The 24,646-nt window shown below is 52.7% G+C and overlaps 1 protein-coding gene across 2 annotated transcripts in view; it reads left to right on the forward strand.

Moving 5' to 3' along the window:
* The window catches only part of Macrod1 (mono-ADP ribosylhydrolase 1), a 144,317-nt gene that overhangs the window by 116,516 nt on the left and 3,155 nt on the right, over nucleotides 1–24,646 (forward strand). For both annotated transcript variants that reach the window (XM_051193849.1, XM_051193850.1), the window contains exon 4: nucleotides 15,821–15,850. In XM_051193849.1, coding sequence (XP_051049806.1) covers nucleotides 15,821–15,850 — 30 coding nt within the window. The remainder of the gene's footprint in view (nucleotides 1–15,820; nucleotides 15,851–24,646) is intronic.

The following is a 24,646-nucleotide window of genomic DNA, read 5'->3' on the forward strand; positions in this document are numbered from 1 at the left end:
GTAACTCCAGTTCCGGGTGATTTGACACCTTCAACCAATGCACATAAATTAAGATCAAACTAAGGCTGGCCTTGAACCTCTGGTACTCCTGCCTCCACCTGACTCCTGAGATTACAGGTGTGTCACTCATGTCCTGTCTTTGTGGTGCAGGGGATGGAGCCCAGGGCTTCAGTCACACTAGGGAAGCTCTCTGCCAACATCATCCTGAGCCCTCCACAAAGTCTTAGAGGAAAAGTACTCAGTAGTAGTGTTTGTATTTATTATATGTGTGTGGGTTTGGGGCGGCAGGGTCGGAGGGCAACTTCTAAGAGTCAGGTTTCTCCTTCCACCAGAAGATTGAACTCGGGATATCAGGGCTAGTGGCAGAGCCGTTACCCACTGAGCCAGCTTGCCAGCTCCAGCAGTCTATTCCTGTGTTTCTCTTTGTGACATGGTCTGTGACTGCCTTCCATGACCCCACTTTTCAGCTTTTAGACAGCACTCTCACCTCTTAGAAGCTGGATCATAGTAAATTATCTGCAGGTGTCATGGTGATTTAGATCTTGGGAGTGCTTGCCCCCCTTTTCCCCTGGCCATGAGCCCTTTGAAGGCAGAGCCCAGGGTCCAGTGTGTATAGGCCTGCCCATAGGGACAGCACTGCCTGCTGAGCCAGTCCAGGCAGCAGTGGCGATGATGTTCCAAGGCCAACTGCAGTCATAGACTGCTCCAAGGACAGAAGTGTCCAGACCCCAGCTCAACTAGCAGGGAGTGTGCAGGGTGGGGTCTTGGTGGGTGTTAGGACACATACCAAGGATGCGAGTGAGAGAAAAAGATTTCAGAAAGTGTCACAAACCAGTCTTGGGATGGACCAGGACTGAGGCTCTTTCCCAAGCCTCTCACACAGCCCTCCCTCCCCATGGGAGCCTCCTTTTCTCCCCTGAGTGACATTACCTCCCTCCAAGTCTTCCACTCAGGGCGGCGTCCTCCTCCCAGCCATTATTCCCAGCAAAGGACCTGCTTTTTAATGGTGATTTAAGCCTGCTTGCCTCTGCCATAATTCACCTGTTACACATCGTAGTCCAGCACAGAGATCGGACTTGTGTCTCAGAGAGCAGTGTGTCTGAAGGGACCAGCATGAGGGATCAGGGCTAGATGGTACTGGGGCTGGTGGCCAGGGGCTGAGGCAGGGTAACAGAGGAGGTGAGGGCTGAGGCTCAGGCCTATCCAGACGCCATGCCTCCTGGCTGGGAAGAGGATAAGCAGCAGGCTGAAGGGGAGTGAGGGAGGGGCTGGCATGTGGGAGAGATGAGAGTAAGACCCCAAGCCAGAGCGAGTGTGAGGGCTGCCCTGGGTCACCCCAGGGAGAGAAGTCAATGATGTGTTTGGGCTCTGTACTCCCAAGACTCCTGTTGGGGCCCCAGCCTGTGGGGATGTCCTTCCCTGTCACAGCGTCTCTCTAGCCTCTGTGGGGGAGGTCTGGTGCTCTCTGCTCCTCTTCACATGCCACCTCTACCTCCTGTCCCAGTCACAGTGACTGTGGGCTCCACGAGGCCCAGTACCTAGTTAATCTATTGGTGGCCAAGGAAGACCTGCCACTCAGAGCTCCAGAGGCTAACCCTCAGTCCCCTGGCTCCCCTCTGCATACAGGTCAACTGAAGCCACTATTTCAGAGGAGGCTTGGGAGGGGCTGGGAGCCTAAGGATTCCTGCTGGGAGCCCAGGACCTTCTCCCAGAGCTCTGATATTACAGAGCTGGGTCAGGAGACACAGGACATGTTCCAGAACCCTCACCTGCCTGTCTAGGTGCTGCAGGGGAAAGGGGCTGTCAAACCAAGGCCTTAGAACCCAAGACGTGCAGGTGCCATGCTGGAGTTAAGGCTTGGCTTGGGTGGGCTCCTTCAAACGTTCTCTCCCACTGGGGCACAGGTGCCCCAAACAGCTAGCTGGGCCTGGCAGGGTTTGAGCACAGAATGCTGCTGAGGCTGGGCATGTGAGGAGCCATAGGAGGAGGGGGAGGGGAAGAGGGCCAGTGCCAGCCATGGGGTGGGGTGTGATGGTGTTGCCAGGCAACCACCACGCGGCTGCCACCAAGGAGGGATTCTTAAAGAGCTGAGCAGAGAGGCTGGGCCACTGAGGGCTGAGGCTGGGCCGTGCATACCAATGGCAGCCACACAGGTCTGCTCCCTCCTCCTGCTTCCTCCTTCCTCCGTTCTCCCTCCTCCTTCCACAAAGTAGAGCCAGAGCTGGGAGATGAGGACAGAGAGGAAGGGCACCATGTCAAGGGACCCTGGGGTCCTTGAGGTGAGGACCAGGCTGAGTTCTTTGTCCCCACAGAGAAGGCTTGAATGGTGTCAGATGGCCACCTTGACACCTGCAGCGCAAGTGCCACCTCAACATGGACCCTAAAGCCAAGGGTGGGAGGGACTTGGCCTACTGGGCATGTTCCAGCCTAAGGGACACTAACTACAGTGTGTTAGACGGGTCTCACCTCTTCCTGGCTGAGCAACCTTGAGCAGTTCCTGTCCCAAGAGCTGCCAGCCTCACCAGAGGAGGTGGACTCCTGACAAAGCTGTGTCTGGTGGCAAGGGAAGTCCTTCTTGTTATCTAACTTAAATTTCCCTTGCAGAAAGTGGTCCCTGCCTTTCTCCTGCCTTTACTGTTTTCCTGACTTCAGAAGCAATAGCAATGGGGACTCAGCTGGGCTACTGCTTGTCTCTTCCTTCTGGGGACCCCTTTCCCAGCCATACAGGAGAACCAAGTCCCTGGGAGGGCAGGTTGCTGAAGCATCCTCAGGGTGTCTGCTCCCACCCCCGCCCAAGTCATAGGCAGTTCTGTGCTTATGGATGTCATCTGGACAGGAGTGCTTTGGACCCCAAGGTGCAGAGACCCTCAGCACTGGATGGGTGGGTACAGGGGCACTTTCCAGCTTTAGCCTTCCTACTCACGCTAGCACTGTCTCTCTTCCAGCTCTAGCACCTTCTGAGGCTCTCCACAGCCAAAAGGAAGAACCTGTAGACCTCTGCCCTCACCTCAGCCACAGTACTTCCTCTGAAACTCCCCCATCTGAGACCCAGGCCTCGGTCTCCACCCTCACCCACACACACAGGGAGTCCAAGCAATGTCTGTTGAATGGATAAGCCATAGGCCTGCTTGGTCTGCAAAGGGTTGTCTTGCTTGAGAATGAGGAGATGACTCAGCAGGTACAAGACCACTTGTCTATGCAACTATAAGGACCTGAGTTCAAGTCCCTAGTACCCACATATAAAGGCAGGTGTGTCTGCATCTACTCCTGTAACCATACACTGTGAAGGATGGAGACAAGACCTCCAGTTTAGTGGGAGATGCTGTATCAAGGTAACAAGGCAGAGCATGGTAGAGCCTGGCACTGGATGCCCTCCTTTGGTCTTAGCATGTCACTAGTTAATATTGTTTTTAACTGTAAAGACCTTTTTTATTTTTTGCTTGATCTTATAGTGTTAGGGATGGCCTCAAGCACTATAGGCAATTGTTTCGTCACTGAGTGACATCCCACATCCCCATGTCAACCTTTGAGGCTGTCATAGGCTGCCTCGCTGGTAATAATCCACCAGGCAAATGAGAAAGTGAGGTTTTTATGGGTCCACAGTATCATCTCCAAAGGAAATAAACAGGGTGATATAAAGGAATGTACAAAGGATATTTTAGTGGGTGAGTGGGTGGGGCCCTTGAGGGTGATGACTGCTCCATTGAGGACGGATGGATAAAACAGAGATACTTTAAGAAGAGCTGGGAGAAAAGTGAGACATTGGAAGCAGTGTGTGCAAAGGCCCTGGGGCATGTACATGCCAGACCTATTTGAGGAAGAGAAAACAAGACAGAAAATTAGGCGGAGGGAGTGTGGGATGCAGCCGAGCATACATGGAAGAGAATATGGATTTTATTCTAAGTATAATAGGAAGCTATTTGAGAGGTTTAAGCAGGGAAGTGACATGATCTAATTTATATTTTAAAACGATCATCCAAACAACCACTTTGGAGAGCAATTTGGCAATAACTAGTGAAGTTAAAGATGCCAGCCTGCGCAGAGAAACACTGGCACACAACTGGGGTGGGCAAAGATCCCCTGCCTCGTCTGCAAGAGGCCAGGCTGGGCCACCCATCTACCTGGGAATGGATATTGTGTGGAGGGGTAGCTCCCTGGGAACATGCCCCTTAACAGGGCAAGCCCACCCAAAATGTCAGTGTTTATATACAGGACAGTGATATACTCACCAATTCCAGCAAAACTAGATTAAAAAAAAAATCTTTTAGCCAGGTATTGGTGGCACATGCCTTTAGTCCCAGCACTCAGGAGGCAAAGGCAGATGGATCTGTATGAACAAGGGCATGAAGTAGGACCTTTAGTGGGCCCCATAATGGGTGAAAGATAAATATGTCATCAGGCAGGACTTACATGGGAAGGAAGTTTATTAGAAAGGGAAGGGAGGGAAAGAGTGAGAGAGACCTGCCTCCTCAGAGAAATGGTGGGGGGGGGTGGGGGGGGGTGGGGGGGGGTGGGGGGGTAGGCGGAGTTTGTCTCTTAAAGACACCTTTGCTCCTGTGTACAGAGCCAGGGCACTGCTTGCCATGCACAGAGGTGTAATGCACTGTGCTAGGGTTCCCAAGGTGTGCCTGGACACTAATATCTCCAAGTTCAAGGCCAGCCTGATCTACAAAGTGAGTTCCAGGACAGCTAGCGCTACACAGAGAAACCCTGTCTCAAAAACAAAACAAAAACCTACAATAATCTGTCATTCCAGGACCAAGGAGGCTGAGTCAGTAGGTCAGCCTAGGCTATAAAGCAAGACCTTGTCTACAAAAAATCAAAAAGGAAGGACGTGCTATTTCAGGGAACTGGCATTTCCATGAGAGAGGCACCTCATTCTGTGTGACACTGTAGGTTTGTTTGTTGAGACAGGGTCTCTTTCCCAGGCTGGTCTTGAACTTGATTTGTCACCTTAGGCTGGCCTTGAATTCCAGATCCTCCTGCTCCCAACTCCCAAGTCCTGGGATAACAAGCGTGCACCACCATGTCTGTTTTATGCAATGCGGGTGATTGAATGCAGGCCCTCATGCATGCTAGGCAGCATACTACCAACTCAGCTACATCCCCAGCCCCAATGAGTTTACTGGGCTCGGTGGTAGGTCTGTTTCTGTTGCTGTAATTGAATACCAGAGGCTGAGTGATTTATAAAGGACAGAGATCTACTTCCATGATGGTTCTGCAGTCTGGGAACTCCAGAGTATGGCACCAGCATTGGAGAAAGGTTGTGTGCTTTGTCCTTATGGGGCTCACAGGATCCTTAGGCAAGACAAAGCAAGGTGACACCAGTCATTCTTTTAGAAAGCCACTCATGTCATTGAGTATGGTGGCACACACTTGTAACCCCAGAATTTAGGAGGTACAGGCAAGAGGATCAGAAACTCAAAGCCATGGTCGGACAATGGTAGCACACACCTTTAATCCCAACAGTCTGAGGCAGGTGGATCTCTGAGTTCAAGGCCAGCCTAGTCTACCGAGTGAGTTCCAGGATAGTCAGGGATACACAGAGAAACACTGTCTTTCAAAATAAACGTCCACAACAAAAACAATTGAAGCGGGCTAACAGTGGGACCCTCCCCCATGGAAACACTTTAATTGGCATGTGTTCAGCCTCATCTAAATGGCTAGTTTGAGGCCAGCCTGGGCTGCATGAGACCCAGTCTCAAGAACCAAAACTAACAACAGCAAAAAACAGGCCAGGCTTCTGTTTTCAAATATTAAAGCTCAGAGAGGGCAGAGGGCCACTGGAACTCACCTGTCTTTGGCCTTGGTAGAGGGCTCAAGACACGCCTTAGGAACCGCTATACCACCTCACCAGGATCCAGAGCCTGCCATAAGCCCTGGCCCCACCCCCACCCACTTGCTCTGATTCCCTGCACTCCCCAGCTGGCTGCCCTAGGTCCCAGCCCCTCATTCCTGCAGATCTGGATTCCTGAGCTGGAGCCGACACCCGGCTGGCTGGGGCCCAAGCCATCTCCTGGTAATTGGGTTTCAGGGATGCTCTCGGATATGCTAATGGCAGGACAAGAGTGCTGCCGGGGCTCCTGGGGGAGGGGAGGTTTGCTGCAGCTGGGGGTCTGCAGCCCTCCTGGACTCCACGGGGGAAGTCAAGGAGCCGAGTCAACCCCAGCCCCTGGCTTCCCAGCCTCATGAACCTGGGCAAGTCTCTTAACCTCTGAACTGTTTATATGCACATGTGTTAAAGGGCAGAAATAACAGGACTCCATACAGGGTTCCTGGGGACCCGTGAGGGGAGGGCTCCCCTGGAAACACCTGGCTGAAAGGACTTGCTTGGCCAAGGCTTGTAACTGTGGTTGTGTTAATGCCTGACAGGTCCCTTTGGGTTCGTGAACCTGGTCTCTGCTGGGTCTGAGGCTGAGGGTGACCTACCTCTCCTGCTGCTTATATTGTCTCTAACAAAAAGCCAGAAAGTGAAATGTGCCTCTAGATCCAAGCTGGAGAATGGGTGCTAAGTGTCGCCTGAGGTGGTATTGATGTGGGGTCCCCGGGTCCCCAGATGCCCAGCAGTGGCCAAGCCCAAGGAACTCAGGCAGGAGGGGGTGGAGGCCCAGGCAGGCAGAACAGCAGCCAGCTAACCTACTTCCATTTCTAAATGTCTGACTAGGCAGCTTTTGTAGGGACTGGCGGGGACAGATCCTGGGGTACAAGAATGGAGACTACAAACAGGGCAGTAAGGTGAACAAGCAGAGGGTGCCATGTGTCGGGAAGGTGTGAGAGCCTGATTTGAGAAGAACAGACTCAGATTTGGGCAGTGTGAAGCATGTCTTGAGTGAGGTTGTGAGGGGTTCAGTCCTGGGAGCCAACAAACCAAACCTCTGAGGCCTGGTACCATGCTGCCTTAGTGACTTAGTTTCCCACCTCTAAGAGCTGCATATGCAATGTGGCCACACAGCCCTCCCTAGCTGGGAGGTGATGAACCAGCATTCATAGGTGGAAACTACTGTTGTTTACCTTCTAGGACCCTTGGCGTCCAGTACCCCAACTCCCATGCCTGTCTGAAGCCATGCTATGGTTTCTGTGTGTCCTCTAAAGAACTGTGAGTTGGGATCCTAAGCCCCAAATCCACATTCTGATAGTGTTTGGAGGCTGGGGCCTTTGAGAGCTGAGTGAGGTTAGATGGGGTCGTGAGAGAGGGGCCCATCATGGGGTTAGGAACTCTTTTAAAGTCAAGATTACATGTATCCCAGGCTAGCTTCACTATGTAGCCAAGGCTGGACTTGAATTCCTGAATCTTCTGCCTCTACCTCCTAAAGTGCTGAGATTACAGGCATCTGCCACTGAACCCGAAGGGGGTTTATTTGGACAGTCTTTAACATCTAGGCCCATAAGGACCTGGCTAAATGATTCCCTCATCACCACATAAAGAAACAAGATTCCAAGCAGGGCGGTGGTGTCGCATGCCTTTAATCCCAGCACTCAGGAGGCAGATGTAAGTGGATCTCTGTGAGTTTGAGGCCAGCCTGGTCTATAAGAGCTAGTTCCAAGACAGACTCCAAAGCCACAGAGAAACCTGTCTCAAAAAACCAAAAAAAGGTCCCAGGAATGGGAGCCACCAGCTCCAGATAACAGGTCACAGCAGGGGGCTTTAAGATCTGTCCCGGCAGAGGACAAGGGTACTGGCTGTTTCTGCTCAGAGCTCTGTCCTGGGGAAGGTCACTTCTGTTTCCTGTAAATGGGGCCAGAGGGTGTATGTGTCCATATTAGAGTGGCTATTGAAAGCCCACATAGCAGCTGCATGGGGATGGATTTGGTAGCATGGATTTTGATGAATAAGTGGCAGCCCTGTGCCTCCATGAGGTCCCCTCTGCTTGTTCACTGCCAGGCCCAAGTTGACACTCGATTTCCACCCTAGCAGCCACACCTTGGAGGACAGTGACCTTGGCCTGAGGGGGACACAGCTTGTCCAACAGGATGACTGCTCACCCAGCTTGAGGTACCTTTGAAGTCTGTTTTATCTTCAACATTCAGCACATTTTATATCTTATTTTATCTGTGGGAGTTTCTAATCTAAAGCATGTTCTAAAGGACTTGCCTCTCGGAACACGGATCCCCACCACCGGCCTGTGGGAGCGGGAAGGTAACATCGACTTCCCTGGAATAGAGCCTGTCCCCTAAGCTCCACGGGCCCAGGTGTCAGTCATTTCAGTGGTGGACCAAAGCCTTCCCAGAGCCCTTCTTATAGGTGGCAGCCTTGTCCCTGACAAGCCTGGGGCACATTTCAGGAGGGGGAACAAGACCCATGGACAGTCTGACCTCAGCAGCCTTTCTATCTGACACTGCAGCTCTCAGCAGCACACCTCCAGGCTGGCCAGCTCCAAAGGCTCCTGACCTTCTATCCTCTCCTCTCCCCTCTGCCACAGGGCCCTGTGCTGAACCTCCAAGCTAGGCTTCTGCCTCCGGGCCTTTGCACAACCATCCTTTGCCTGCTGTGCTTCTCCAAGGCAGCTTCCTCGTTCAGCAGGTCCTTGCCACACGTGAGAGACAGCCTGCCAGCCCTCCTCTGTCTTCCCTTTGATTGCCTTCATGGCCTCTGGTGCTAATTCTGGTTCAAGGTTAGCCTCTGTAGCTTTGTCATCCCGAAGACAGTGAGCTGTGTGCCAACAGAGTCCACCCTCACCCCAGTGCTCAGCACTTAGCAGCAGTAGAAAGTTATCTTTGCCAAAGCAGAGGTCTGGCTCTCTCAGGAGGAAGGAGCAAACAGAACCAGCTAGGGTTCAAGGGTTGAGGGGAGCAGTGCCCAGATTCCCAGCTGCTCCAGGCAGGTGAAACCACGTTGCCCGGACAAGGTGTACAGGAGCCGAGGCAGACGTGTGGAGGCAGTAACCTCCTGGGGCATGTGCAGGGGCTGTGCCAGCTTCAAAGTCACCGCTGTGCCTGCCTGGCCAGCCTCTTCCTGGTCCAGGCACCTGCTCAGCGCTTTCCTCGGGTCACTGGTAACCGACTCTCCTCTCTGCATCCCCCTCTCCCTTCTCCCTCAGAGGGCCACCCCCCCTCCTCCCAGGCATGAAGGTCGTAGTCCCTGTGAGGGGAAGCTAGGAGGTCCCTTGGCCGCTGGCCTCAGACCAATGCTTGCTGTAGCATCATCCCCTGCTCTCAGGCTTCCTGCTGGGCTGGCTGGTGGGGAGCCACACCTGAGGAGTCCAGCAGACCCAGGTTTTGTCCACGTGCAACCCACATAGTGGGCTGAATGACTGGAGCAGGTGCAGCCTCTAACTGTTCAATTCTTTCAATAATCATTGTTACACTTGGGCCCGGTGGCACGCCTATAGTCCCAGCACTCAGGAAGCTGAGGCAGGAAGATCAAAAGTAGCAGGCTCACCTAGGATACACTGTGTCCAAGACCAACCTGGACAACATGACACAGCGAGACCCCATCTAAAAACAAAACAGCAAGTGAGCTGGGGGTGTGTTTCAGCGGGAGAGCACTTGCCTAGCGTGTGAGGCACCCAAGAGTCGGTCCCTGATACTGAAAAAAAAAAAGTTCCTAGACACCCACTATGCACCAGCTCTGTGCTGGAAGCTGTGGATGTGGTACACCAGTGACAATATTCAGAAGGCTGACTATCTGAAGAGTAGAGGTGCTAGAGAAGTGGGTGGCAGTCTCAGACTCAGGTGGGTGGGTCTCTTAGAGAGAGCAAGGTGATGTTTCTTCTGGGCAAAGATGCTAACTTGGGAGTATGGCTGAGGGAGGCTCTGAGAGTGGGAAAGAGATAGGTCATGTGTTTGTGGGGCTCTTGAGCTCCCTATGAGAGGTTTGGGGGGGCACCTTTTTTTACTCTTTCTCTTTTTGGTGGTGCCAGGGATAGAACCTGTGACCTCTTGCATACCGAACTAGCTTCTGCCTCTGAGCTGCGCATGCTGCCAGCTTTGGGAAGGTTTTAATTGGGAAGCCGTAATTTCCAATGTACACTGTGAGGGGACTGTCCCTGTGGCTCAGGGGCCACCTCTGGGGAATGGTGGCAGTATCTCCTCAGAGAGGTGAGCACTGTGTACACCCATCCAGCCCAGCTCACAGCTCCCATGTAGACTCTGTGCCCTGGCCCCACCCCTCCCATAAAAACATTTAAAATGCCAGCACATGACTTTCCCCACAGAAACATATCAATACTATAACATTTTAAAATGGTTTCCTAAAGCTGGACCTGGTAGCTCTTTGCCTGTAATCCCAGTACCCAGGATCCTGAGGCAGGAGGGTCGTTCTCCTTCATCTACATATGAGTTCAGGGCTAGCCTGGGCTACATGAGTACCTCTAAGTGAACGAATAGTTCCTTGTAGAAAGTGAAGCAGGGTAGAGTGCCAGCTCTGTCCCTGGGCTTCCTCTGATCTTTAGTGGCACTTGCCAAACTCTCCGGGGCTGGCCCTCTCCCTCTCACTGGGCAGTGGCCACCTGCCAGTACCTAACTAGGCCAGGAGCCTGGGCACAAACTGGGGAGTCCCTACTCCGCCACCCTCAGGGGCTGCAATGGTAGCGCAGGTGGAAGGGAGGTGGTGGGTCATAGGAGCCAGAGTGAAGACAGAAGGGCCAGCAGGCCAGGCAGAGAGAACCTGCAGAGCACGCCTGCAGGCGGCTTGGAGTGAGGCACCCCCAAATCCCAGCCTTCAGATGTCAGAGAACTGGCAGAGAGTGACCTGAGGGGGCACTTCAAGGTCACAGGGCTGGAAGCCAGCTGGTTAAGTCCAGCGGAGTGTGAAGAGAGCAGCTCATCCCCTGCGCTGGTGCCGAGGAGCACCATATAGAGGAAGAGGACCCGGCTCATCCTTACAGTCTAATGTGTGTACACAGGCCAGAAACCTGCACCCCCTGATCTAGAATTCACATGCCACCAGAGCTGGGACCTGCTCCAGCCCCTCTTGCCCTTCACAGACCCTTGTTTAAAAGCTGGATACTTAGGCTGGGCATGGTGGTGCACGCCCTTGATCCCAGCACTTGGGAGGCAGAGGCAGGTGGATCTCTGAACTCAAAACCAACCTGGTCTACAGGACAGCCAGGGCTATGCAGGGAAACTCAGTTAAAAAATAAATAAATAAATAAATAAATAAAATAACATTAAAAACAAGGTAAAAGCTGAACACCGTGGCATGTGCCTGTTCCCAGCTGTTGGGCCTCTGAGGCAGGGATGATTGCTCCAAACAGGAGGTCTAAGGGTGGCATCCAATTCCCAAAATGCTCCCTAACATGCACACAGCCCGGGTTCCCCCCTCTAGCATGGAACACACTAAACAAGGTAGTTCATGTCTGCAATCCCAGAACTCCAGTGTTAGAGACAAGAGGATCCAAGTTCAAGGTCATCCTCAGCTACATAATAAGTTTGGGGTCAGCCTGGACTCTGAGAAGCTGACTTAAAAAGAAAAAGATAAACAGAAACAGAAAGTCCACATTTCCATGGGCAGGTTGACTGCCCAGGCCAAGAAGGAGCCCAGTTTTCACCTACCCTTTCAACAGTGGGCCTGCCCCAGGCCCGTTCCTCTCTCGGACCGACCCTAGCTGGGTGGATATCAGTCTTTCATCCCACATGCCTCTCCCCAACAGCAAGACCACACAGAGTGGGGGTTTGGAGAGCCAGGCAGGTGGGATTGACATTCCCTCTGCCTGGGGTCTGCTGCGCCCAGTCCCGGTCCCTAACCCTCCTCTCCTGCCCCAGCAAGGCTCCCTGCCAACCCATTTGGCACTGTGCCCTCTTTGAGCAGGAGCCAGCTTGTTTGCAGCCGGTGTTAATTAAGAGAGAGGTGATGGGGGGAGGTGGGAAGGGCCGTGGAGGGCAGCTTCCGACAGCCGCCAGCACTGCCCCAGGGGCTCAGGGGGCTGGAGTCAGGCCTGGGCCCACCTGAGGTGCCTAGCGGTCAAAACTGCCAGGAGTACAGCCCCTCCTGTCTGCTGCCAAGCCTGCTGGGTATAGAGCAGTGGAGGCTGACTGAGGTAATCCAGCCTCCAGAGTGGGCCTCTCAGCTTTGAGAAAGTAGGCATGGGGTGTGTGTGCATAACCACTCCTCTTGGTGGCCTGCCTTCTAGTTCAGAGAGACCCAGATTTAGTCTTTATTTATTGTGAGCCAAGGTCTCCAGTAGCCCAGGTTGGTTTATGTAATAAAGATGACCATGGTGATGACTTTGCACTTTTGAGCCTGCCTCCGCCTCCCAGGTGATAACCGGTATCAGACTACAGGCTGGTATGTACCATGCTGGAAATCTAACCCAGGGCTTCCTGCATGTACAAGCCCTTCAAATGAGCTATATCCCCAGCTCCCACCCTATCCCACCCCACACCTGCACTGTCCCAATCTCTCTCTCTGAACTCAGTTTAATTCTCTGTAAAATGGGAACAGGAGCCTCCTCTCCTGTGGCTTTGCTGTGATGAGAAATGGGGCCACTTGTGAAAGTGGCCACCTGTCTCTTGCTAAGGATCTGCTCCTTCCATAGAACCATGTCCTGGAGAGCTTCTGGGGGCCAGAATGGGACCTCTGCACCCTGCCCCTTCCTCCTTGGGTGCTCTTGGTGGCTGACCTCAGCTCTTACCCTGTAGCATCTCCAGCTACATTGTCTACATGCTCAGCTGCCTCTTTCTTTGTCCCCATGGTCCCCTCCTGGTTCTAGGAGCGCCTGGCCGCTCCTTGCCTCTCCATCTTAATTAGCTGCTTGTATTAATCTGGAAAGTAACGTGGCAACTTGCAGCCCTGCGTTTTTCAGGCTGTGGAATTAATTATTCCCCAAGCGAAGAGCTGTCAGGTCTGGGAGACCAGCCACTGCGAGCCACCCGACACCACTTAGCAACAACCATAGCCTTTACACAGAACCCTGAGCCACAGTCTGGCCCCTAACCCTAAAGCAGAAAGCCCTAGAAGGTGGGGTAAGATTCAGCCCTGCAAAGAGCTGGGCCTGGAAGTCAGGCCCCTGCTACCTAAGCCCCCTGGGCAGCAACTGGGTCTTGGGCCACCGGTGGCCTCCCCTAGCTCTTTGTCTGGTTGGCATTGGGACCTTATGAATTCAGGCCTTGAATTCAGCCAAAGGAGGACCCCAGACTAAGCAGGACACTGACCAGCACAGCCCTGGCATTCAGCAGAGAGGCTGCTAATACCCTTACCTATACTTCAGCCACATGGTACATGGTAAGGTAGGAAGGGCAGCCAACTGGGCAGAGCAAGATATAATCTGGAAAGTAGTATCAGTCATGGTGGCAGCCAGGCCCACTCTCTGCCTGAGGGGGCCCCCTCCAGGCCAGATAGGAAGCAGGCAGTCTTACTATAGCAAAGCCCCAGCTGACCCCTTTCTCCTGACCTTCACCCCAACCCTGGAAGCTGGGGTTTTCTCATTTTACATGGGAAACTGAGGCCTAGAGCCAGCTGTCACCACTCACCTCTGCTCAGACCTCTGACATGGTCCACAGTGTGGCTTTCCTCCATCGGTGCTCCATGCTCTGAGGCCCCCTGCTAGCTCCCTAGCAGCACTTAACCCTACCCTGGTGCAGTTCCTTCTCTCTCTACATAGTCCTCAATGTCCAGGCTAGCCTCAAACTCACAGAGAGCCATCTATCTTTGCCTCCCAAGGGAGGCAATTGTGTTACTAGGCAGCTTGTGGGTCATGAGGATAAGGACTGTGCTGTCTTGTGTATCAGGCTTTTTCTTTTGGGCCACCAAACAGCTCCCAAATTATGATACAGAGACTTATTTATTAGTTGTGAATGTTTTGGCCTAGTTTAGGGATGTTAAATTAACCTGTTTATCTTTACCTTTTGCCTTGGGATTTTTGTTTGTTTGTTTGTTTGTTTTTGAGACAGGGTTTCTCTGAAACAGTCCACTGCTTTTTATCTTTCCTTTTTTCTTTTTTGATTTTTAAGGCATGTGCCACAACTGTCTGGCTGGCCTTTTGACTTTTTGCCATATATATACTTGGTTTTGTTTTGTTTTTTTGTTTTTCAAGACAGGGTTAGCTGGGTGATGGTGGCACACACCTTTGGTACCAGGACTTGGGAGACAGAGACAGGTGGATCTCTGTGAGTCTGAGGCCTGCCTGGTCTACTGAGTGAGTTCCAGGACAGCCTCCAAAGCTACAAAGAAACCCTGTCTCAAAACAAACAAACAAACAAAGATGATGGGAGATGTCATCCTGTAAATATGTTTCTCATACTGGTTAATGAATAAAGCACTGTTGGCCAATAGGAAAGGAAGATAGGAAGAACTAGGAGACAAGGAGGAAAGAGGAAGTAGTAAAGAGGGGTCAGCATGGAGAGACCGAAGAGAACAGGCCCTGGCCCACTCTCCGGTAAGATGAGACCACATGGAAATACTTAGATTAATAGAAATGGGTTAATAATTAAGACAGAGCTAGCCAATAAGAAACAAGTACCTGGCCAACAGCATTATATCAAATACAGCGTCTCTGTGTGTTAATTGGGGGCTGGCGCCGCGGTGGATCCAGGCCGGCAGGAAAAACCTTACTCCTTACAGAGACTGGAGAGAACACAACACCAGCCACTCTCTGGTAAGATGAGACCACATGGAAATACTCAAATTAATAAAAATGGGTTAATAATTAAGATGGAGCTAGACGATAAGAAATTAGTACCTGGCCAACAGCTTTATATCAAATCAGGGTCCGGTGGCTCCAGGCTGCCGAAAAAACTACTCTTATACAAAGACAGGGTTTCTCTATGTCCAGGCTGCTCTGGAACTTGCTTTGTAGACCAGGCTGGCCTCAGACTCACTGGATCCGCTTGCCTCTGCCTCCTGAGTGCTGGAATTAAAGGTATACACCACCACTGCCTGGCTATTTATGTGTGTCTTACGGTCACTGCTTCTCTATGTCTGTCTGGCTGGAGTCGGCCTGGCTTCTTGCCCCTGGTGTGTCCCTCGTTTCCTCCTCCTTTTTCTCTTCTTCCTACACATTCTTTTTGATCCTAGATTTCTCCTCCTATTTATTCTGTCTGCCATCCCCGCCTATCCTTCCTCCTGCTGTTCAGCTATTGGCCAGTCACCTTTTATTAGACCACTCCGGTGCCTTAGGCAGGCAAGTGAAACAAATGTAACATATCCTTGCAAGTTAAACAAATGCTGGATAAACTAATATACCTTTTCACAGTTAAAGTAATATTCTTCAGCATAAACAAATACAACACATCTTTGCCTAGTTAAAATAATATTCCACAAGAGTTCTGGTCTACCCATCCCTGTGCTGAAGGCTGGGCACTGCTGGTCTCAGGAGCCAGAGTAGAGTCAAAGAGAACAAGCAGAACATAGGGCAGCCAGGTATGGCAGTAATCACTTGCGAGGCGAGGCAGAAGCAGGAGGATCAGAACTGCAAACCCATCCTTTGCTACTGAGTGAGTGGAAGCCTGTCTGAACCACAGGACACTGTCTTTAAGAGGGGCCTAAAGATGGTTCTATGAGTAAAGGCATCTGCCACTAAGCCTGACAACTTGAATTTGAACCTGGGGGATCATATGTGGAAAGAGAGAACCAACTCTTGCTAGTTGTCCCCTGACCTGCACAAGCCTGCCATAACCCTGTGTACTGCTACTTCTGGGTGATCAGGTGGCCTTGCTGGCCTTCCTATGCCCCCACACTCTGGTCCCCTACAAGCCCAGACCTAATGGGAGCTCCCCAAACCCCCACCATTGGCTCTTGCACACAGGGCTGGGAACCCCTATGACCAAAGTCTCAGGACGCAGGCTCCCTGCTCCCAGTGTCCCTGATTGTCCCTTTGCCCCAAACAGTCACTCCTTCAACCCCTCCCATACTTACCTGCTTTTGTCTTTCTCTGTCTCGCAGCCAACAACTCCCTGCTTGGAGGTGGAGGAGGTGAGTACACAGACCTGATTCTTGGATGAGGGTGGGATGCGGGTGGGGTATGTGTCTCCTGTTTCATTCTTCAAGACCCTACTGCTTCAGCCAGGCCCTGATGTGCCTACTGATAAAGCTGGAGGCCTGGCTCTTTTTTGGGTGACCACCATCCGAACTTAAGCCTCCTGGCTTGTAAATGGTGGGGGGCACTGCAGGATGGTAGACAAAGCCTCACTCTTATGGCTGACATCCACTGGGCCTTTGGAAGCTCCTTTTAAATTGTCCTCAGTTTCTCCACTCCCAAACCTCTGCACGCTATTCATTTCTACTCTAAAAGCTCCCAGACACCTCTGCCAGGCAGTGTCTCATGCCTGCACAGGGCACACTCTGAAACACCAGGTGAGGAATGGGTGAGTAACAAGGGACACAGAAGACACTGCTGTGTGCCGCTGTAACAGCCACCATGATGCTGCATGCAGCAGCTCTGGTGGAGAACAAGGTGGCCGGCCCATCAGGCGTGAGGGCCGATGCAGCCCGTGGCCCCAGATCTGCCTCCCACCACCCACTCAGCACCTCAGCCCCAGCTGCTGGGCAGCCACTGTCTGCACAGTGGCAGGATGATTGGTGAGCCAAGGGCCAAGGGTTAATGCGCCGTCGGATAAATCCTGGGGGCCGTGTTTACGGCAGCGGTGGCGGGGCCCAGGCCAGGTTTTAAAAGGGGGAAAAATAAAAGGGGCAGTGAAGGTCAGGAATAAATAAGCACAGCACTAAGAGCTGTCGGTGACCAGCCAGGATGCAGGGGGCTGTTTGTGGCTGGAGATGCTTTTCCTCCCTCCCCACTCTCCTCTAGCTGTCCCTGTGGAGGTCACTGCCTCCCAGGATGGGGATTGGGTGCCCACGAGTAGGCCTTTGGGGACCTTTTCCCAAGCCTGCCCTTTGAGAGGACCAGGGCCCTCCATGGTTGGTGACACCATGCCCTACCCACAATGCCCCACCCATCCCGCACCATTCATTCACCACCTATTGCCTACAGGACTGGACATGAACAAATCTTGCTTGGAGTCAGGCCTGATGTGTGCCCATTCGAGCTCCAGATATAGGAGAGTCCCAGCCATGACAGGGTAGTGGGAGGTCCCAGGTACATCAGGGCTCAGGCGGAAGCACCTGCTCAGCTTGGGCATCAGGGAGATTTGGGAAGGATGGTAGAGCCTGAACTGGTGAGGAGAGGTGGGTAGAAAACCCTCACCTTGTGGCTCACGCAGCCCGACCACCTCAGACTCACTTCTGCACTGTAGGCCTTCCCCACCAGGCTACAGCCTCACCTTCCTCCTTGCCCTGGGCAGGGCCACTCCTACCTCAGGGCCTTGTGATGACAGTGGGCAGGACCAGCACAATCTTACGGGAATGCTTTTCCTGAGGGAACCAGTGTCTGCTCCTTCCCTCTTACAAGCCTTTACTTGAATGCCATTTTCTCAGTGGGACCCACCCTGACTACTGCTGAGGTCACAGCTGTCTATCCTGGCTGTCATTCTACTGTGGTGTGACTTCTTTAACACTGCCTTCACTGCCTTCTGTGCCCTCAGAAGGAAAGGAGTCACAGGATGTGGGCCTGTCTGGATAGCCTTCCCTGTGAAGGGAGGGGCTCGCCCCTGAGTGTAGCCGCTGAGCAAAGGGCTGGCTGGCAGGCACCCTGGGAGCGTGGGATGCTCTGGCTCCCTTTTGGGCCTTAGGAGTGCAGGGAGGCAGACTGATGAGGGGATGGGTGGGCAGTGACCCTGGAGGAAGCAGGTCTGGAGTACAGACTTTCATCGAAATGCAGCTAAGATTTATGGAGCCTCTGCAATTGGGGCTGTCACTCTGCTAATAAGATTCGAACAGGTGGAGGTGTAGGGCACGGGCTGTGAAGGGATCAAGCAGGGACTGGTGGGGCCTGCCATCTGAAGTTGAAATGCAGCAAGCCAGATACCTGGACATATGCTCTCCACTTCAAATACAACATGTCCATCAACAGCCCTGACCCCAGGAAGACACTAGAACCTCCCATGGGGGCCTAAAGTTCCTCTTGCAAGGGCTCAGAGCTCTACCTGCCCTCATCTGTTCTTTGCTCATTATGACCCTTCTGCCACAGGCCGGCAGACACCCTAGCAAGCAACCTGCTGCATCACCTCTGTCCCTAGCTCTGGGCCCTTGGAACATACTTGTACCTTCCTGTGTTGTACTCACTCTGCCGCCAGAATGTCCTTCCTGTGAGGGTCAGGGCCCAGGACACTGTGGCCTCCAGTCAGCCAGCGCAGGTGGAACAGACTCTGCTCTGTGTGTGAGTATGGGTCTGCCCCAGGCCTGAGGGGCAGGCAGTAGATCTGTGGGCACCCATTGTCTGCTGGGACTCAGGACTTTGCTCTGCCCTCAAATGACTCAATTTAGAAGTAGGCTTCTCAAGCAAGGGATGCTGGACTTGGGCTTTGAAGGTTGCATAGGAGCTTAGCAGGCTAGCAGGACTGCAGGGAAGGTGGCATGATGACCTAGGGCAGTCCTAGTGTCCTGGAGAAGCTGATGAACACCAGGCCCGCTCTCCTTCCATGCCTCTGCTTTACCTCCCCGGAAAGTCGGTTATTGGCTCAATAAAAGATGCCTGGAACACTCTCCTATTGTATGGTAAGGAGGGAGGCGGGTCCTAAATCAGGATGGGGATCAACAAGGCCTGAGCGCCTCAACTGTTTATTAGCTCTGAGATGTTTACTTGGCGATGAGGAGCCAGCTTTCTCGGGGAGATTTGTGCGTTCTTTTTCAATTACCCCTCGTCTTTCTCTGCCACTTTTGCACTAAAGGGATAATAAATGTATCAGAGCGTTTCAATTATTCATCTAAATCATGACTGTGCCTGCCATGGCCAAGTCTTAGTGACAGATTAATTCAGGGCCGCCTCCTCTGCCGGCGTGGCCGTTATCTCTGCCCTCAGCCAGCCAGCGCCCCAAAGGGCCAGCTCTAGGGGCCAACGGTTGGGGTCAGACAGGTCCCTGGCAGGAGGGTGGGAGGGAAGAAGAAAGCCCTTGCCCTCGCCTCCACCTGCTGCCCGGGCCTTCCAACTTGTAAGCCCCACACAAAGCTGCAAGAGCCAGGGACTTCTTGTGCCCATCTATCCTGAGCCTATACCTCAGCTCAGGAGCCTTCCTCAGTTGCCTCATCCATAAAGCCAGATCCCAGCCCTGCGTGCTGGGAGAGGCCTGGATGGTGGGACATCCCTCACAGCCATCCCTTTGCACCTGCTGCCCTGACTTCCTACCTGCCATGGTCTCTCCTGCTGCCCACACCCCCAAATCTAGGATTAGAGGGCCTGGACTTTAGCCAGCACTTGTTTTCAACCATGCTTGGTATTCTGTTGACCTTGATGACTACTCAAGATCTATTTACCCCAACATACACCATCAGACCACCTAAGGGGCAGGAACAGGGTGGACAGCATATGCTGGGTGCAGACTGGTCAGTGGCCGGCTGTGCTCAGCCACAGCCTGGTACTTGTGAGTGCAGCTGGGTCCTCTGTCCCCTCATAGAAGGTCCCCTCTCAGTGGGTCTCCTCACACGCACTTTCCCTGTCCCTTTCTAACTGCTCTTGTTCCCATCCTTTGTACTGCTCTTTCCTCTGCCTTCTCTTCATCTCACCCACCTCCTTACTCTCCTGTGTCCCTGCGAAGATTAGAAGGCCTCTGAGCATCGGACCCCAGAGTGGCCTTCCTGCAGATTCTTTCCGAGCTGCTAGCTGCCATCTCTGCGGCTTCCATGGCCTCAGGGAAAGCTGGCACCGCTGCCCCAATGAATGGTGACCGTCATAGCCTGCGGGCTGCCTTGGGCACTCTGGCAGCCAAGGTGTGCGAGTCACACAGGAGAACAGAAAAGTGGCTGCATGCAAGCCAGAGTTTTCTGCTTGCTCACATAGGCCCACTGTGCTAGGGTGATCCCTAGATGCCTTAGCCACAGTTCCTGCCCCCACCCCCAGCTTAGGGCTACAGTCCTGCACTCCTGCCTCCTGCCCTGGATTTATGAGCTGCGGCTCTCCTCTTTTGTCCCTTCCAGTAGATTCTATTACCCAGACCCCACTACAGTCCCTTGCTAGAGGGACATTTTAGATCAATGAATGGCCATGTTTCCCACCCTCCCCACTTCCTGTCCTGCTCCACCTTCTCATGTCAGCCCTTCTGTCTCTTCCCTGGTGCCACGGCACACAGGCCTGGCCCGTGGCAGCCCTAGAACATGTTTGCTATGGGGAACAGTACATAGTTCTCCAGGACCCAGAGTCCAGCTTGCTCTGACAGAGTTGACATTTTCACATTGTGGAGTGGCAGAAGCCACAAGAGGTTTTGTGAACAGAGTGGCAGGTCCTTCCTTACCCAAGCAGAGGCCCTGGGTCACCAGCTGCCCCTTCCTGACCATCATTGGGAGGACAGTGCCCTAGGAGGCCAAACACTGCGGTGTTACCTGGAGCGCCTCCTCCTGAGTCAGCAAGGTCATGGTACAGATGGGGGAACTGAGGCTCCCTACCCTACCTAGCAGCTGACCATCCCTGAGTAAGAGGTAGAATGGGAATCAGTCCTCCTTCAGCAACTCTGGCCCCTGCCACATGGCCACTGCGCTCATGCCCTGCCCCCAACAGGCAAGATGCCACCAGGCCCTACACACGGCTGCCACGGATCTTTAATAACTCGAGTGATTTTGCATGATGAATGAGACACCGTGGTTGTGTACATAATGAAGCCCTAATGTTTTCAAATCCCCGTTTAAGGAGCTGATCTCACCCCGTAATGAATTTCAGATCACATCGCAGTGATGTCTTTCATCCGTCTTCTCCCCGGGGCGCCCACCCGCCTGGATACCTCCAGGGTGCGATCTCAGGAGGGTGGGCTCTGTGTACTTCCCTGGGCCAGCACAAGCCTCTTCTGGACTGGAGCCTGGCAAGTGGCTTCCACCAAATGAAGGGTCAGAGAGGGCAAGCAGAGGCACTGTGGGTTCTGACTGGGCAACATCATGGTCTCGGTCCCCAAGATCTCTCGAGAAGGAAGGAGAAAGTGTGGGGCAAGCCAGGAGAGAAGGGCTCAAAGCCCCAATGGGTCATCATAGCCCTCTTCATGAGTAGGAGCCCAAAGGTCAGCAGCTCAGGAATCTGCCTTATCCAGGACTCCTTGCTCACTCGGCTCTCCATCTGCCCAGCCAGGCTTCCTTCTGAGAAGAGAGTGGTCTGCCTGGCAGGAGTGTGCTGCACCAAGGTGTGGCTGCTGTGAGCTGTCCCCCAGCCAGAGCCAAGCAGGACTAGATGTTCAGATGGGGAGAGGTCCCCTGTGCCTTTTGGACAGAGGGCCTCACCCCTCCATAGCCTCCGTCTATCCTAGGCCCCAAAGCCCTGATCTAGGCAGAAGGTACTGTGTTGAGTGAGAGGTCTGTGCCCTCGAGGTCTACGGCTGGACCTCAGCCACCCACCTGTGAACACTGACAGTATGATACACAAAGCTGCAGCCTCCTCCCACACCAAGCAAGGAGGGCTGTGCTGACATCGGAGGAAACCAAGGTACAGAGAGGAGACTGGACTGTACTCTGGAAACACCATGGAAAAGCCATGGAAGAGGAACCTGGCTTTGGAAATCTCCTTGCCTGTGTCTTGCAGACTGGGTTGGCTATCACTATGAACTGGGCCCCCATTCCAGGCTCTCCCTTGCCCTCCTTCTGATGGGGAGTCCACAGGAGTCCAGGATGGGCAGGGCGGAGGTGAGAGCCACTCAGATTCCTCTCTTCCTCTGTGATCTGAGAAAGTGGCTAAGCCTCTTTGAACCTTTACCTCACTTCATCTAAGGCAGGACCTAGCCACAGGGATCTTATTTTCTGCTCTGCTTGCAGCCACAATACTTTGGAAATTTGTTAAGTCCTCTGGCTTTTGGTTGCCTTCCTGTTAGTGACCCCCAAGCCTAAGTCAATGTTCCTACAAATCTTTGGACACCTAGGCTCTGAGATTCAGAGAGGCTGAATAACTAAACCAAAGCTATCAGCAATCTTTGGTTTGAATTTCTGGAAAGAGAAATCCCAGAAGAAAATGTAAAAGAGCCACTTCCACAGAGCGGCACAGAGGAATGGGGACAGCTGACCCTTTGGCAGGGGCATAGCTGCCCTCTGTGTCCCTTAGGCCACTGGCTCCTCTTGTTCCTGTAAATAATTAATTAGCCCCTGCTTGCTTGTTTGTTTAGCATGAGGAATGCTCCCCCACTGAGACACATTTATTGCTGAATAAATTTAAATATCTAATCTTCCCTTCATGAATATTACAGCACCCTAAATAGCAGCCAGCAGTCCTCAGTCCCACTAGAGCCTGCCTTGGCTGGTCCGGAGAGGGTCAGGCTCTATGGGTGCCCTGCCCTTGGTAGCCCTGCTCTGCTCCCCCTCTTTGCTGGAGATGATTGTGCTGGGACACACCTTTTGAAGGTCCTAAGGTGGATGTTAGGGTGGGGGGCCTGCCCACATTGTTATCAGGAGGACATCTCTCAGCATCTCCTGGGCTTTGGGGGACTGACTAGACAGAAGGGGCAGGGACTGGGTGGGGTTCAATGAGATGTAGGAGGGATGAGGGAGGGCAGCAGCAGAGGAGGCCTGGAACAGGGCATTTCAGAGTGGACAGGGAGGAAACAGCTAGTGTCTCTGAAAAGCCTTGGTGGGTGGCAGGAGCAGAGAACCCTCTGGGCGATCTGAGTATCCAGAGAGATGAGAGTCCCCAAGGCGGACACTCTGCTGGTGATGCACTGATTCAGGAAGAGGATGGGTGCCAGAATGCAGGGGTGAAGAGGGGTAGAGAGGTAAAAAACGGTAGAAAGGGTTTGGGAGAAACAGACAAACACTGGCCCACGGGGGTAGGGAGGTTGAGGGGTGGGCAAGGGCAGCTACATGTGGTCCAGGAGAGCCCCTGACTCTTCAGTGCCCAGTGTGTGACCTGAGCCAAATTTTGTTATCTGTGCCTCAATTTCTTCCCATAAAGAAGGGGTTGGTAGCACCTCCTGGGTGGGGGTGTGAGGCTCCAACAAGACAATCAATGGGACTGGCTCAGCACCCCAAGGTGCTTCCTGCAAGGAGGCCCAGTGGGGAGGAAGGGAGTTAGACTGGCCCTACCACAATGAGGAAATTTCATTCCAGACCTCGAAGACAGGAAGTGGACACAGGAGGGTGACCAGGGAAGACCCAGGCTGTCTGCTGTCCTGGGGACTGAGCTACAGGCCTAGGTGTTTGCTGTTGTTATTATTGTTAGATGAGACAGGATTTTATCATTTAGTCTAACTGACCTTTGCCTCCCAATTGTTGGCATTAAAAGCAGGACTTTATGCAGGTGAAAAAAATCAAACTGTTGTGGGGCATCAAAAAGGCATTGATGTTGGGTGGGTGGTAGGGACCAGGCAGCTGAGACTCAGCTTCCAGGACCAGTCTGTCTGGGGGAAGGTAACACAGATGTGGTACCCAGGGCCTGTTCCTCATCTTTGCTTTTGGGAAACCTCTACCCTAGGCACTCACAGAGCATCGTAGTGTCGTAGTCATGTGCCAGTCCTCCATATTCTCACACTCCCAAGTCAGCCTCCAAGGCCAGACTGCAGGCCTGTCCGTTTAAGCAGCAAGGTTAAGTCTCTAAAGCATAGGTCTTCCAAGCTGTACCTCTACATGACCTGCAACCAGCCAAGGTCACCTGCAAGAGGCTTCACATTGGAGTAGCAGGTAGTGGAGTGCCAGGAGGGTGAGGCTGCCAGGCAGGGACAGTAGGCTCCAGGGACACTATCTATACAAATCCTTGTAAGGAGTACGGTCCCATCAAATCCTCATGCACATCTTAGACTCCATGACTCCCTGTGCACACTGTGAGCCTGATGCTGTAATGTTATAATAAGGGCTAAATCTGATCGAGCCCAATATGGCTTAACTAAGTAACAAGAGTTATTGGTGCACATCTTTAATCCCAGCACTCAGGAGGCAAAGGCAGGAGAATCTCTGTGAGTTCAAGGCCAGCCTGGTCTACAGAGCCAGTTCCAGGACAGCCAATGCCACACAGAGAAACCCTGTCTGGAAAACACACACACACACACACACACACACACACACACACACACACACACACACACACACACACACAAGAATTAGAGTCTTCAGGAGTCAAGAGCAATTGTTGCTGTTGGGTGTGGTGGTGCATACCTTTGATCTCAGCAGAGGCAGGCAGATCTCTACAAGTTTGAGGCCAACCTGGTCTCAGAGTGAGTTCCAGGACAGTCAGAGCCGTTACACACAGAAACCCTGTCTGGGAAAAACAAAACAAAACACACTTGCTGCTCTTGCAGAGGACCCAGGTTCAATTCCCAGCACCCACATGGTAGCTCACAACTATCTGTAATCCCAGTTCCAGGGGTATTCAACAAATGCAGTGAACATACATGCACACAAAGTAAAATAAATAAATCTAAAAAATAATAGTAAAAAGAGCCCAGCATACTGGTGTACTCCTCTCTCTAATCCCAGCACTCAGAGTAGAGGCAGAGGCAGAAAGGTTAAGAGTTTAAGGTCATCAGCACCAGCAAAATTCAGACTAGCTGGGAGACATGAGGTAATGTAGTGCAAATAAAAAACAAAACATAACAAATAAAAAAGGAGGAAAAAGAACCAGGCAGTGGTGGCTCATATCTGTAATCCCAGCACTGGGAGGCAGAGGAAGCAGGATCTCTGAGTTCAAGGCCAGCCTGGTCTACAGAGAGCTACAGGCAGACTATACAGAGAAACCCTGTCTCTGAAATATCAAATAGCCTGGTC

Source organism: Phodopus roborovskii, unplaced genomic scaffold (genome assembly GCF_943737965.1).
Source record: "Phodopus roborovskii unplaced genomic scaffold, PHOROB, whole genome shotgun sequence".
Lineage (NCBI taxonomy): Eukaryota > Metazoa > Chordata > Mammalia > Rodentia > Cricetidae > Phodopus > Phodopus roborovskii.